The 15368-nt window shown below is 42.3% G+C and overlaps 1 protein-coding gene across 1 annotated transcript in view; it reads right to left on the reverse strand.

Annotated features, from left to right (window-relative positions):
• Positions 1–14000, reverse strand: part of LOC120051554 (whirlin-like) — a 96747-nt gene extending 82747 nt beyond the window's left edge. Inside the window, exons 1-2 of the mRNA XM_038998498.1 lie at positions 13623–14000; positions 13245–13451 (exon numbers count right to left, since the gene is read on the reverse strand). Coding sequence (XP_038854426.1) covers positions 13245–13451; positions 13623–14000 — 585 coding nt within the window. The remainder of the gene's footprint in view (positions 1–13244; positions 13452–13622) is intronic.
• Positions 14001–15368: the final 1368 nt, after the last annotated feature.

The raw sequence follows: 15368 nt of genomic DNA on the forward strand, positions 1-15368 counted from the left end.
GTCCCTGGTCTAAAGGAGTGCACTGTATAGGGAACAGGGTGCCATTTGGGATGCAGCCCAAGCCTGGCTGGGATCCAGCCCAAGCCTGGCTGGGATCCACTTTGATAATACTGACCACGCCATGGCAGCTGAGGACAACTGCTGCTCCCTCCCTTGATATCTATTTATTTAATTATTTGCTTATTATTCACCTCATTATTCACACTCCGCCGTTATATAACGGTACCGTTTCTCTAACGCTTTTGTCATGACATTCGCTTTTTGTTAGGTTACATGAAAAACTCAACTGCCCCTGTGTATCACGCTATATAAATAGCAGCAGCAGCATTGGTTAGAGGTCTGTTCCAGAGCGGTGGGAATTCAGCACAGCTTGTTTCTGCTTCATCTACTTCCTCCTGAATGAATGGAGAGGACGAGGAAGAGTATTAGCTGTTCACAAGACTGTGAGGGCTGTCTTGCCTTCAGCAAATTCCTCTGTGTGTGTGTGTGTGTGTACGCATGCGTGTGTGAGAGCATGTGAAAGAGAGAAAGAGAGGGAGGAAAAGAGAGAGGGAGAGAATGCAGATAAGAGTGACCGATATAAGCTCCTTGCCAGGCTGTTTGGTTTACTGTGAAGAAAGAGTCACAACACTGCAGGGGAGAACCATGTAGGTAAAACCCCATAGACCAAAGTTTCCATTTCCCTTCAGCTACACTCCCCCCAGCTCTTTGACAGAGAAACGTACAGGCTTCAAGTAATATGAGATTTGAATATATTACACTGTATGTGTTCCATAACAGCACCGGATAAACAATGAAGAGTATACCAGCACAAAAAAAGGTATGAAAATGTATACATTCACTAATGTAAGTCGCTCCGGATAAGAGCGTCTGCTAAATCACTTAAATGTATATAACTGCTCACTCCCTTCAGCTGCTTCCTGTCTGGCAAACATACAGTGGCACTTTGTCTACATCTCAAATGGCATCCTATGTCCTAAATGGTGCACTACACTACTAAAGTACTGCACTATATAGGGAATAGGGTGCCATTTGTGACATACCCTTTGAAGTAGCACAAGAGAGGAAGCATTAGCCTTGATGCTCCCTGCCGTAAATGCTGCCTGCTTAATTAAAAGCTTTAATGAATTATTTAGTTCTTGATGAGATTGGGGATCGAGACCAATGAATAACTGAGAGAGAGCCACAGTCTCTCTCTGCAGGGAAATCATAGCAGCACAGCAGGGTGGTACAGGCCTTAGGAACGGATAGGAGTCTGCTGGGATAGGAGTCTGCTGGGAACGTATAGGAGACAAAAACTGAAAAGTGATGTAACAGTTATATAAAATGACAATTTCATCCTGTGGATCTTATCAGTTATCTGGAACAAAAACCCTTTTCCCATAACGTTATGAGTTAATAACCCCTTTTCCTTCAAAAATATGAATGTATAAAAAAAATAACAGCGACAAACACACTGGAAAACCATTTTAATTTACTTTAGGCACACTAGAGTGCATTAGTAAAATCGCTCGGAAGAGGTGGTTTTAACTGCATTCTAATGTCGACATTGCTTATGGAAACCGTATTAAGCGAGTTAAGGCTTTTACACATTTTATGAAAATATATATGGCCACTTATGTAAATAGAGCTCTTTGTAATGGTTCAACTGTGTAAAGACTGTTAGAGACCTTAGTGACCTGAGTACCTTTTCATGTATAGCATAATTAGCTTATCAGTAGTAATTATCTAGTTTTGGGTTATATTGAACCTATAGTGCATTCAGAAAGTATACAAACTCCTTGACCATTTGCCCATGTGTAACACACATACAGTGCATTCGGAAAGTATTCAGACCCCTTGACTTTTTCCACATTTTGTTACATTACAGCCTTCTTCTAAAATGTATTTTTTTTAAATCCACCTCATCAATCTACACACAATACCCCAGAATGACAAAGTAAAAACAGGTTTTTAGACATTTTTGCAAATTTATAAAAGTAAAAAACTGAAATATCACATTTACGTAAGTATTCAGACCCTTCACTCAGTACTTTGTTGAGGAAACTTTGGCAGCGATTACGGCCTTGAGTCTTCTTGGGTATGACACTACAAGCTGGGCACACCTGTATTTTGGGAGTTTATCCCATTCTTCTCTGCAGATCCTCTCAAGTTCTGTCAGGTTGGATGGGGAGCGTCGCTGCATAGCTATTTTCAGGTCTCTCCAGAGATGTATGATCGGATTCAAGTCCGGGCTCTGGCTGGGCCACTCAAGGACATTCAGAGAATTGTCCCGAAGCCATTCCTGCAATGTCCTTCCTGTGTGCTTAGGGTCGTTGTCCTGTTGGAAGGTGAACCGTTGCCCCAGTGTGAGCGCTCTGGAGCAGGTTTTCATCAAGGATCTCTCCGTTCATCTTTCCCTTGATCCTGACGAGTCTCCCAGTCCCTGCCAGCTGAAAAACATCCCCACAGCATAATGTTGCCACCACCATGTTTCACCAACTTTCCTTAGTTTAATTAAGGTTAAATAAAAAATAAAAAAACGTAGGGATGGTGCCAGGTTTCCTCCAGACGTGACGCTTGACATTCGGGCCCAAGAGTTCAATCTTGGTTTCATCAGACCAGAGAATCTTGTTTCTCATGGTCTGAGAGTCCTTTAGGTGCCTTTTGGCAAACTCCAAGTGGGCTGTCATGTACCTATTACTGAGGAGTGGCTTTCGTCTGGCCACTCTACCATAAAGGCCTGATGGGTGGAGTGCAGCAGAGATGGTTGTCCTTCTGGAAGGTTCTCCCATTTCCACAGAGGAACTGTAGAGCTCTGTCATAGTGACAGTCGGGTTCTTTGTCACCTCCCTGACCAAGGCCCTTCTCCTCCGATTGCTCAGTTTGGCCGTGCAGCCAGCTCTAGGAAGAGTCTTGGTGGTTCCAAACTGATTCCATTTAAAAATTATGGAGGCCACCGTGTTCTTGGGGACCTTCAATGCTGCCGTATTTCTTTGGCACTCTTCCCCAGATCTGTGCCTCGACACAATCCTGTCTCAGAGCTCTACAGACAATTCCTTCGCCCTCATGACTTGGTTTTGCTCTGACATGCACTGTCAACTGTGGGACCTTAAATAGACATGTGTGTGCCTTTCCATTTCATGTCCAATCATTTGAATTTACCACAGGTGGACTCCAATGAAGTTGTAGAAACCTCTCAAGGATGAACAATGGAAACAGGATGTACCTGAGCTCAATTTCGAGTCTCATAGCAAAGGATCTGAATACTTATCTAAATAAGTTATTTTCGTTTTTATTTTTAATACATTTGCAAATATTTCTAAAAACCTGTTTTTGCTTTGTCATTATTAGGTATTGTGTGTAAATTGATGAGGATATTTAAAAAAAAAAAAAAAATTAGAATAAGGCTGTAACGTAACAAAATGTGGAAAAAGTCAAGGGGTCTGAATACTTTCCGAATGCACTGTATGTGTGTTACACATGGGCAAATGGACAAGTACTGACAAGTACAGAAGGAGCCTGTCTCTGAGTGCAAGTACGATCCTATAAGAGTTGGATAGGAGCCATCTGTCTGGGATTAGAACATGTTTTGCAGAGTTGGACAGAAGCCATCTGCCTGGGTTACGATAAGGTCGTGGTTGAGTTACTGCCCACCAGTCTAGTCCCTGTGGGAAGACGGGAGATGGTCGTCAACGTCGAAGTTGGGGAGCGAAGTGAGAATAACAGGATGAAGAGAGAGGAACTGTAACTCAAGGAGGAAGAATAGCCATCCGGCCCAGCCTATGCAATCCTCCTGTGACATTTGCTACATGCACTGTATATAGAGAACTGTGTAACAGTATGCTATACAGCTGAAGCATCCAGTTGGGAGAATACATCTGGTTTGAGCTTTTATCAGTGTCCGTCTAGATCTGTACCTTGAGAAGAACCGAAGACCAACAACAATACATTGACTCATAATTACCAGGTTCCAAAGATAACAAGCTGAACCCATTCAAAACGTAATAAGTAAGACAACACAACCCTATTTGTCTGTCCTTCAGAGACTCCTCTGTTCAGGTACAATTAGCAGCCTGATGAGCAATAACCACCAAGACCAACATCCATATATTTAGATATGATTTATGTATATCTTAATATATGACTCTGCCAAGGCCCAACCATTCTAAATCCCTCATTTTGAGGCAAGCAAACAGAAGGAGTTTGGAGTGTGACTGTTTGAGGTTGTGGACAGGTGTCTTTTATACTGATAACAAGTTCAAACAGGTGCCATTAATACAGGTAACGAGTGGAGGACAGAGGAGCCTCTTAAAGAAGAAGTTACAGGTCTGTGAGAGCCAGAAATCTTGCTAAATACCAAATACTTATTTTCCACCATAATTTGCAAATAAATAAATAAAAAATCCTACAATGTGATTTTCTGGATTTTTTTTTTTCTCATTTTGTCTGTCATAGTTGAAGTGTACCTATGATGAAAATTACAGGCCTCTCTCATCTTTTTAAGTGGGAGAACTTGCACAATTGGTGGCTGACTAAATACCTTTTTGCCCCACTGTATCTAATAGAATACATTTTTATTTAATAAAAAATATCTGAGGGATCACGTGACCCCTGAACGAGATGGCCGCATGAACTAGGAGCTCCGCACAAGTAGTTTCCAATTCCTAATCTTACCTCCACTTCAAGTTTAAACTCATTTAGCTTTAGTCAAAAAGTCATGGCGGCTTCAAAAGGCAACACTACAGGTGACATTTTTACCCGGACTCGAGTACTAGCGACGGAAAAAGCCTCCAAGAAGCAGCTAGCTTCAGAAAAAGCTAGCGCCATTAGCCAGGAGAAAGAGGACCCGTTCCCCCCCGAGGCCCAACGAATGCCAACCTCGCACTCTGTCGAAGACATCTTTTCTGAGCTGAGATCCCAACGTACAGAACTCAACACTAAACTAGATGCCATTAACGCTCAGCTCAGTGCGATAGGGGGCAAGGTGACAATCCTGGAAAATGCTTTGCCTGACATAAACAACAAGATAACCATAAACGCGGGGCGCCTGGACGAGGCAGAGGGGCGAATCCTATCCACGGAAAACTTATTGACAGATGCCATGGAAACAATAGCATATGCTAAAAAAAAAATAGAGCAGCTGGAAGAGAAAACAGAGGACCTGGAAAACAGGGGGCGAAGGAATAATTGTGTTCTATTAAATCTGGGCGAAAAAGAAGAGGGAAACATGCCACTGATCCGCTACCTGCAAGACAAACTTCCCGAGTGGCTCCACCTGTCCACCGACAGGCCCATAGAACTCGAGAGAGCTCACCGAGCACTGAGGCCCCCACCAGCAGCCAGACAACCATCGCGCCCAATCACCATACGTTTCCTGAGATTCACCGACAAGGAACGAGTCCTACAGGCGGCGAAAACCAACACCATTACAGTGGGAAACGCCAAACTCACCTTACTCCAGGACCTGTCAGCTGGAATACGCCGAAAGCGCCGAGAGTTTGACGAGGTGAAGAAATGCTCCATTGACCGAGGCATCTTTAGGGGATTCAAATACCCAAACGAGCTCAGGATTCTTCACCAAGGAGCCCTGCGACACTTCAAAACTCCCGAAGAGGCAAAACGTTTTTTGAAAGACAACCCGGTCAATGAGAAATGGACCATTGACTAAATGCGATTACTGTTATTACTAAAGGAGGTAAGACAACATATAGCCGATATCCAAAGACCCACCCGCCCTGCTAAATGTCATTATAGCCGTCCAATCTATATTTATGTTCCTTTAGCTGAGAGGGATAGGCCCCATATTATAACCTAGGCCTACTATATGTAGGCTGGGCTATTGATTTTATTTTCTCCCTTTTTTAATGTGGTCTGGACGGGGGCTACGTTGTCATTTACTCAATGCGGGGCGGAGAGGATGAGGCATTTCTTTGGTGGGGAGGGGGAGACGTTGTGCGTTGCTAACTGTTCCCGGTCTTTTTTTTGTTGGAACACAGAATTGTGACTGAGCGGGGAGGTAATAGATCCAACGGGATATGTCGAGTTGTTTGGGAACTCGGCTGGGGTGTTCAGAGATTGTTATTTTATGTAAACCATTTATTTTCCTTTTATGTGAACGCAGCTGTAACTACTATCCACCTTTACCCAGAGATGACTTGCACTAAAGTTCGATTACTGTTCGATGACGATGACTAGTACCTTAAATCTATTGACATGGAACTGCCACGGTCTAGGCCATGCAATAAAACGGAAAAAGATACTATGTGCTCTAAAAAAGGAAAAAGCAGACATCGCGCTATTGCAAGAGACACACCTATGTGATGCTGAACATGCCAAACTCCGCAGAGCTTGGGTGGGACAGGTGTATTTCTCATCTTTCAAATCCAACAGTAGAGGTACAGCAATACTTATCCATAAGAATGTTCCATTCATAATTGACAAAAACATATCTGATCCGGAGGGGAGATTTATTTTGATAACTGGGTCACTGTATGGGCAACCAATTACTATCTTAAACATATACGCCCCTAACACAGATACTCCTGCTTTTATGTCGAAAATGATAACCCTGTTCAATGAGCATTGTGTTTCCTTTGGAGTGTTGGCCGGAGATTTTAATTGTACCCTGAACCCAACCCTAGACAAATCATCTCAAGTCCCCACCACAAATCCTAGATCTGCAAAGATGTTGAACTCTCTTACTAAAGAGATGGGACTGATAGATATCTGGAGAGAGACTAATAGCTCAGCTATGGACTATACATACTACTCTAATGTCCATAACACCTACTCCCGTATAGATTACATTTTTATCCCAAAGAGTTTCATAAATTCAGCCACGTGTACAATCGGACCCATAGCGCTTTCGGATCACGCCTTTGTCCACCTCCGCTTTGACCTCTGCAAAAACATCCCGAGATCAAAGAGCTGGAAATTCAACACCTCCATGCTATCAAACGAAGCATTCCATACATTGGTAACTACATGGATAGACAACTACACACAAGACAACAAAGATTCTCCTGTTTCTCCGGCCACAATGTGGGACGCTGCTAAAGCCACACTAAGAGGTCATCTAATTGCATATGCTTCCTCTAAGAAAAAAGCAATGGAAGCACACAGGCTAGATCTGGAGAGGGAGCTGGAACGCTGTGAAAAAGTACATAAACAATCCCCAGACAGCACCTCCTGGAGTCAACTTAAAGCAGCCAAAGCCAAACTGAATTTGGACTATACTCGGGAGATAAAAAAAAAAGTTTTCTTTACTAAACAGAAATACCATGAGTATAGCAATAGGCCTAGTAGATTGCTTGCTTATCAATTAAAAAAAGAGCAGTCAGAGCGTACAATTATGGCTATCCGAACAGCAGAGGATGAGGTCACATATGACCCAAAAAAGATCAATTTAACTTTTCATGATTTTTACTGCAAACTATATACCTCTGAGAGAAAACACACGGAGGCAGAACTCCACTCCTTCCTAGAGGGAATCTCGCTACCTAAACTATCAGAGACCGACCAAGAAGATCTCAACTCCCCCTTCACTCCTGAGGAGATCCTGGAGGCAATTACCTCCATGCCACCTAACAAGTCCCCAGGCCCAGATGGATTCCCCAGAGAGTTCTACAAAGCTTTTTGGCCCCAGCTTAGCCCTATTTTCATGCCAATGCTGGAGAATTTTTGCAAAAACGGAGTTCTCCCAGACTCAATGCACACAGCTCGCATTACAGTGTTGCTCAAAAAAGACAAGGACCCCCTATCCTGCTCCTCCTTCCGGCCCATAAGCTTGTTGGATTTCGACTACAAAATAATTACCAAATTGCTCGCCAAAAGACTAAACACTCTTCTTCCCAAAATAATAAAAGCGGACCAAACGGGATTTATTAGAGACAGATACTCTTCTGATAACATTCGCCGTCTTTTTGATATTATTGATCAAGTAAACGCACAGAAGACCCCTGTCCTGCTGGCTTCACTGGATGCTGAGAAGGCGTTCGACAGGATGGAATGGAGCTTTCTGTTCTCAGTCTTAGAAAAGTTCAACATGGGCCCAAACTTTATTAAATGGATCAAATCACTATACTCTCATCCAAATGCCATGGTGACTACTAACGGACTGAACTCTGACAGATTCCCTTTGGGACGGGGCACAAGACAAGGGTGCTCGCTGTCCCCCCTGCTCTACTTGTTGGGGGCGGAGCCTCTGGCAGAGTTGATAAGGAGCAATCCAAGTATTATGGGTGTTCCTGCAGGCGGCCTGCAGCACAAGATTTCGCTTTACGCGGATGATGTCTTGCTCTACATATCCAACCCTGAGAAATCCCTTCCTCCCATTTTAGACACAATTGCTCAGTATGGCACGTTTTCAGGTTATAAGATTAATTTGAACAAATCCACTGTCTGCCCTCTCAATATTACACTCACCAGTTCTATGAAGACACTATGCCCATTCCAATGGAAGACACAGGGGTTTCAATACCTTGGGATATTCATAACACCAGATCTGAATAGGCTTTTCAAGGAGAATTATCTTCCACTCCTGGATCGAATCAAGAACAACCTCCAAACCTGGATCTCCCTCCCAATTAGCTTAGTAGGAAGAATTAATGTAATCCGTATGAACATCCTCCCTAGACTGAACTATTTATTTCAGATGCTCCCATGCTATCTCCCAGCTTCCTTTTTCAAAACAATTAACCAAAGCATCACCAAATTTATATGGGGCAATAAAAAACCTAGGATCAAGCTCTCCACTCTATCGAAACCTGAATCTAAGGGTGGTCTTGCCCTTCCCTCCCTTCAATTGTACTACTGGTCTGCCCAAATCCGCAACATGCTAACATGGATCACAAACAGACAAGAGTCAACGTGGATCCAGATAGAAGCCCAATCCTGTGGTTCATTGCCACTAAGCTCAACTATATTCATTAATAACTTTAGTGAAGTGGGCAACATAGCCAAAACATTTGTGATTTACAGCACCCTACGAGCGTGGAGGGACTGTAAGAAATACCTGGGCATCTCCTCCCAAATATGTTCTCACTCGCCTATAGTAGGCAACCCAGACTTGCCAAAAGCCCTGAGGGATGCCAACTTTAATCTTTGGCATACTCTAGGAATCAGGACCTTTTCAGACCTATTTCATCAGAAGACCACTACACTGAAATCCTTTCAAGAGCTCTGCAATGAATTCAATGTGCCAAGATCCCATTTTTTTAAATATCTTCAAATTAGACATGTCATCTCCTCATTTACTTCCAAGAGGAGGTTTAGAACTCAGTTGAATGAAGTTGAAACCCTTCTTGTCACAGCACAATCCATTAAAGGCAAAATATCCTATATCTATAGACTCCTTTCTGAGAAAGGAGGATCCTCCTTTACTCCTTTGAAAATAATATGGGAAAAGGACCTTGGTCTGACTATCAGTGATGAGTTATGGGCGGAGGTTTGCGACAGGGTATACTGCTCCTCTACTAATGTAAAAATGAAAGAATCTAATTACAAATTTTTGTACAAATTTTATTACACTCCCCTGAGACTCCATAAAATGAAAACAGACATTTCTCCTAACTGTAAAAGATGTACCTCTGAAAGTGGAACCTATATGCATGTATTTTGGAGCTGTAGAGAGATTGCCAGATTTTGGCAATCTATACATACTGCTGCACAGAAAATACTAGATGTACAGTTTGATATGACCCCGTGTCTCTATCTTCTTAATGCCCAGCAGGACTTTGTTCTTGATCCTGACAGAGAAAATTTGCTCATGACCATTACATACAAGAAATGTATTCTTCTATTGTGGGCCTCTAATACTTCTCCTACATTTAAAATGTGGATTGACCAGATTGTTGACTTTCTCCCTCTTGAAAAGCTCACTTATGACCTCCACAAGAGACAGCCCAAGTTTGATAGACTCTGGTCTCCACTACTCAACTATATTTCAAATTGGACAGAGTGAATGGGGGAATCAGGGAGATGAGCAGATGCGTGTTGTGTAAGGTGCTGTAAAATCTAAAAACTAATTATTGGCTCGTCATCTCAGCTAAGGCTGGAAATAGCTAATAAGAACCTTGATAGTGCTGCTGCAAGTTCTATAATTTAAATTTTGTTATAATTATTATTTGTGTGTGTGTGTGTGTGTATATGTGTGTGTGTGTGTGTATGTATATATATATGTATATATGTATATATATATATATATATATATATATATATATATATATATATATATATATATATATATATATATATATATATATATATATAAAACAATTTTGTATTATTATTATTATTATTTTTTTTTTTTAAGTCACATCTGTGAATGTGGAATGTGTTTGGTTGGTTGATTGAAAACTTAATAAAACTTTAAATTGAAAAAAAAAAAAAAAAAATATCTATTCATATTTTGGCTCAGTATTTGACGAAATAAATGACTGGACATGTTAACTTTGTAAAACAGTTTTTTCCTTCTAAAGTGATCCAAAATAGCCAAATTTTCTTTGACTGTGTTGAAAAAGGTTCTTTATTTGGTCTTAAATTATACATCAATCAATTCTGAATCCTCTGAAAGGGCTTTTATTTTGCAACAACAGAAAGCTGCAGGTTGTGTATTCAAGTCTGACTGGGTGAAATCAGATGGCATTTGCCATACAATGTCTTGTAACAGACAGCCTGACGAACACAGACAGCAGCACTGATAAAACACACCTGCTGTGACAACAAAAGACCCCACTGATAGCAACCCCACAAATAATGTCACTATGTGAAACACATACATTTTCCTGACTAGATAAGAGAACCAGGCATTACACTATCTGATTGAGTCTTAAATGGCACCCTATTCCTTACAATGCACTAAATGACACCATATGGGTTCTGGGCAAAAGTAGTGCACTTTATAGAGAATATGCTGCCATTTGAGACACACACTCTCACTCTGCTGCCTGTATTCATCTCCCTCCACTCCACTCACCCTGCCCCCTCCACTTTACGTTCCACTTACAAGTCCACTTTCAATTTCATACTACTTTTAGTGCACTATATAGGGTATAGGGTAACATTTGGGACGGCCCCAGTTTCTGCACTATACTTTCTCTCCTCAGACTAGCGAAGTTCCGCAAAAATAAAAAAGAGAAATTCAGCTAAGGTCCCATTGGAGACACAGGCCATGGTAGGGAGCATGAATCTGTGATCAGTGATGTAGAATAAAATACAACATTGATTTTGATGGGATTAAAACTAGCGTCTTAAACTGGACCTTAAGCAACTGATGTAGTATCCCACATGACACTCTCTGTCGCTGTTTCAGCAGACAAGACTACATTAGTAGTTTGCTTTTCACGGGTCCTGTCCTTTTTCCTTAACAGACAGGAATTGTCTCCCAAATGGTACACAATCCCTTATGAGAGCACTACAGTTGACGAGGGCCTTTTATGGCTCATGGTCAAAAGTAGTGCCCTTTTTATAAAGAATATTGTGCCATTTGAGACGTAAAAAGAGCTTTTGTGTGTCACATTATGTTGTATTGGAACTGGGCATCATTGCTACTACTACCCTGTGTCTTGGTTTCTTCTGTTTTATTCATCTTCTCTATTCAGCTGTGGATAGGCATATGCACTATGAATAGGGACAGTGGCGACCAGTCATTCAGGGCACGTGGATTTTTTGCCTGTTTTGCATGCTATTTTGGCATTAATATGTGTCACATATCAGTTAGCAAACAATTTTTTTATTAGTTAATAAAGCCGCATACAAACATGGTCTCTTTTTTGCTTTCTTGAGTAAGGCAGTGCCAAAATGCAGGTGTTTCAGCCTAGCTCAGTGCTTTCTGTGGTGGTGGGGCAGCCAGCGGAAAATACGGAGTGTAGGTGTTGGTAATGTTCCCTAGTTGCGCCATGCTTGGCTCAGTGTTCTGTCACTCATGGGGACACTACGTCACCGCAAAATCTACGGGTAGAGCTTAAAAATTGAAGCACTTTGGGTGCTGCCATAGAGTTACATTAGAAGTGCCCATCCAAGAAGGCTCAAGGTCATTGGCCACAGATACAATTATGTCAAATTACGTTATGTCTACAGTAGCTTTGATTGGACTGATCATATCTACATCATACTTTCAAAACATTAGCTAGCAAGCTACGACTGGAAAAATACATGTTCAATGGTCATCCAACTCGGAATTGCAAGTTGGGAACTCGGGCCTCTTTCTAGAGCTCCGACCTGAAGATCACTGAAGCACCATAAATCCAGAGAATGTCAGACTTTGATGACAAAGACCGCTGCGCCACCTTCCTGTTCAAGTGAGCACAGCACAACAAGTTGAGTCCAAAAATGTCTTGTATGCTGCTGCTGCATAAATGATGTAATATTCCAGGGAGAAATGTATACTGTAGCTAAGAAAGTAATACTAAGTGTATGTTGTGTAGTAAGCTGTACATTTTCCCCTCATAATTTAGCCTACTGTTCTGACTTGGTGGTGCACATGTAGCCTATAGCCTGTTTTTAGATAAATGTAAGCATTTAATATTGTAAGAGCTTTCATTGTCTGCTTATATGACCCCTTTATTTATATTACGGTTCTGACTTGGTGTATAGGGAGAATACTGTAATAACGGTCCATGTTCTGAATTCTGTCGCTGTACATTTCATAAAGTGATGAACAAACATTGACTATGTTCATCCTTGCTCGCTCATTAATGTATTGATCAAAATTACAGATTGCCTCTTATCCGCACGTCATCCCCCTATGCCATCGTTTGTACATTTCAATTGTCAGTGGAAACTGAAAAAACTGTTTCAGCAAGTCAGCCATATCAGCTATGTTTTGTTAAAAGGCAGTAAATGAGGCTGAATGAACTGTTTCGCTGCCAGACAAGGCTCCACTGATAGCTGATAGTTGGGACTCTGCTGTTGGGACAGCTTTATGTAGGCCCTAACAGTTTGTGGGCACCGTTTGTCACCGTTATAGTGCAATTAATGTATTGTTTAATGTTGTGTTGTGTAGTGGCTTTGCTGGCATGCATTTAAAAAAATGGTTTGTTTGCCCACCCAAGATTTACATGCTAAAATCACCACTTGATAGGGATATCCGTGTACACACACACACACGCACGCACGCACGCACGCACGCACACACACACACACACACACACACACACACACACACACAATGAGATTTGAGGTGACAACCAATTTATCCCTGCTTCATGAAGGCTGTCCCAGACACACAAACACACACATATACACACAGCCACACAGCCTACCTTGACTGCCTCCATGTGTGAGAGTCTGTCAAACAGCATGTCGTTAACAGTCACTATCTGATCACCGACCCTCAATCCCTCATTCTCAGCGAAAGATCCGGGTTCTACTAGCGACACATATATTCCCACATCGTGCTCGGAGCCTCCCCGGATGCTGAACCCTAAACCCTCATTGCTCTTTCTGCGTCTCAGTGTCACTTGGCGGATCTCTCCAAAAGGCTCCCCCTGGATGAAAGCCTGGGGAGCGGTCCCATCAGCAGTGGTGCTGAAACCATCCTTGCCGGGACACGCTCCTGGTGATGCATGACAAGAGAGATCGTGAGGGTTCATACAGTGAGCAGTGGGAATTTGGACATGGTGGTTTGCTGCATTGCCTACTTCTCCTCCAGAGCTTTCAGGGTTGTTACCACTGTTTTGCGGTAGATGGTCCGTTTTAAGGTACAGGCCCTCGGAAGTATACTGGTCAAACAACAGCTGGTCTGAGCGCGGAATGACCAACCGCAACATGGGGAGGAGTTGTCGTTTGTTTGGCGTGTTGAGGATTATTTTGAGAGTTTGAACTAAATCGAAGACGTTGCGCTTTGCATGGTAAACGTTTAGACAGTGTATGAACTGTTCTCTCTCGAAGTCTGTGAGCAGCAGGTTGAGCGCGTTGTGCAGCTTCCGAACGTTTGCTGACAGCGCGCGGCCACCCGACCCAGTTCCCGAGTTAGCCGTCGTTGAATTGAGTGAAACGCGCTCCAAATCACTGCTCATCATGCTACAGCTTTACCGTAAACAGCACACCCCCGACAGGGATGGTCAGATCATGCATTTGAAATACTGCTATAGAAGTCTCTCCGCTCCGAAAACACATGACCGCACAGTGATTCTTGGAGGAAGTCAGCTTTGAAAAGTGTCATCTTTCCAATAATGCCCGTCGGAAGCATCAAATAATAACAGCTCTCCATTGCCGCCGCATCTTCGATTTTCACCTGTTTATGGAGAGTCCGGATTGTGTGAAGGTGCACGGTAGATCCGTAGATGATGGTGAGAAAATAATTGCTTCAAAAAGTTGGCAAATATACTCGTGCAGCAGAACAATATTTCTAGACGTGTCACAACAACAACAACTTTTATTCAACTGAATATGTTCCTGGATAACAAAGAAGACGGACAAGATGCGCGCGCTCTTGCGCTACAAACACACGCTATCAAAACGTGGCACCTGAATGTGTTCCTCTGGGTTGTCTGAGCAAAACAGTTCGCAATTGGTCATCTTTGTAGCCTACCTATGTCATCATTATTATTATAGACCAAAATGAAAAAGCTGGTTGTTTCTCGTTCTTCCCAGTGTCCCCTTCAATTGCAAGGTAGTTGGTCTTCCTCTATCGGAGAAGAATATTTCATATTGTTACTTAAAAGCTCCGCACTTGCTCATTCACTCAGATATTTTCTGATTAGGAAATGACGCAGGTGTGTGTGTGTTGCTGAGAAACTGACAGCGAGTTGCGAGGCGTTACACATCCACTCATCCAGATGCTTGGCAATATGTGAGTTCTCATTGAAGTAATGCACACAAATAATGGAAGTTTCCAGCTACAATATCACTACGCTCCAGTTAATTTACCTTACATAAGATAGTTCCATAATGTCCATGAGATCTACCCAGGCTAGTGAGAGTAGCATCGAGAGTTCACTACTTCATTTCAATCACGTGTAGGCCTATGGACTAAATGCAGGGCTACATGTCCCCATTCAGTGTATTATAATACATCTCTGATAATTATATAATTTTTTAGGCCAATATTTGGGGCTCTGTATCTGAGATACTGTTGCTGGTGGCTCTCTATTTGTAAGGAGCTAGATAACAGTAGGCTAAGCATTCAGCAGACTATAAGACCATACAGCTGCATTAGCCAGGTCCCTACACAGACCTCATCTCATAGCTGCATACCTTACCACGGGCTAATTATAATCGTTATCTATTTTTAGGTAATTGTCTCCACCAGCAATAACACAGCAATAAGCCTTCTCCTATCCACACATTTCCTCTTCTAGATGCACTCCACGGTATTTGCTAAGGATGGAGTGAGCATGGAAGCATTAACGCTAGAATCCTTAGAAAAATGCATTGAAAAATGA

The sequence above is a fragment of the Salvelinus namaycush genome, chromosome 1 (genome assembly GCF_016432855.1).
Source record: "Salvelinus namaycush isolate Seneca chromosome 1, SaNama_1.0, whole genome shotgun sequence".
Classification (NCBI taxonomy): domain Eukaryota; kingdom Metazoa; phylum Chordata; class Actinopteri; order Salmoniformes; family Salmonidae; genus Salvelinus; species Salvelinus namaycush.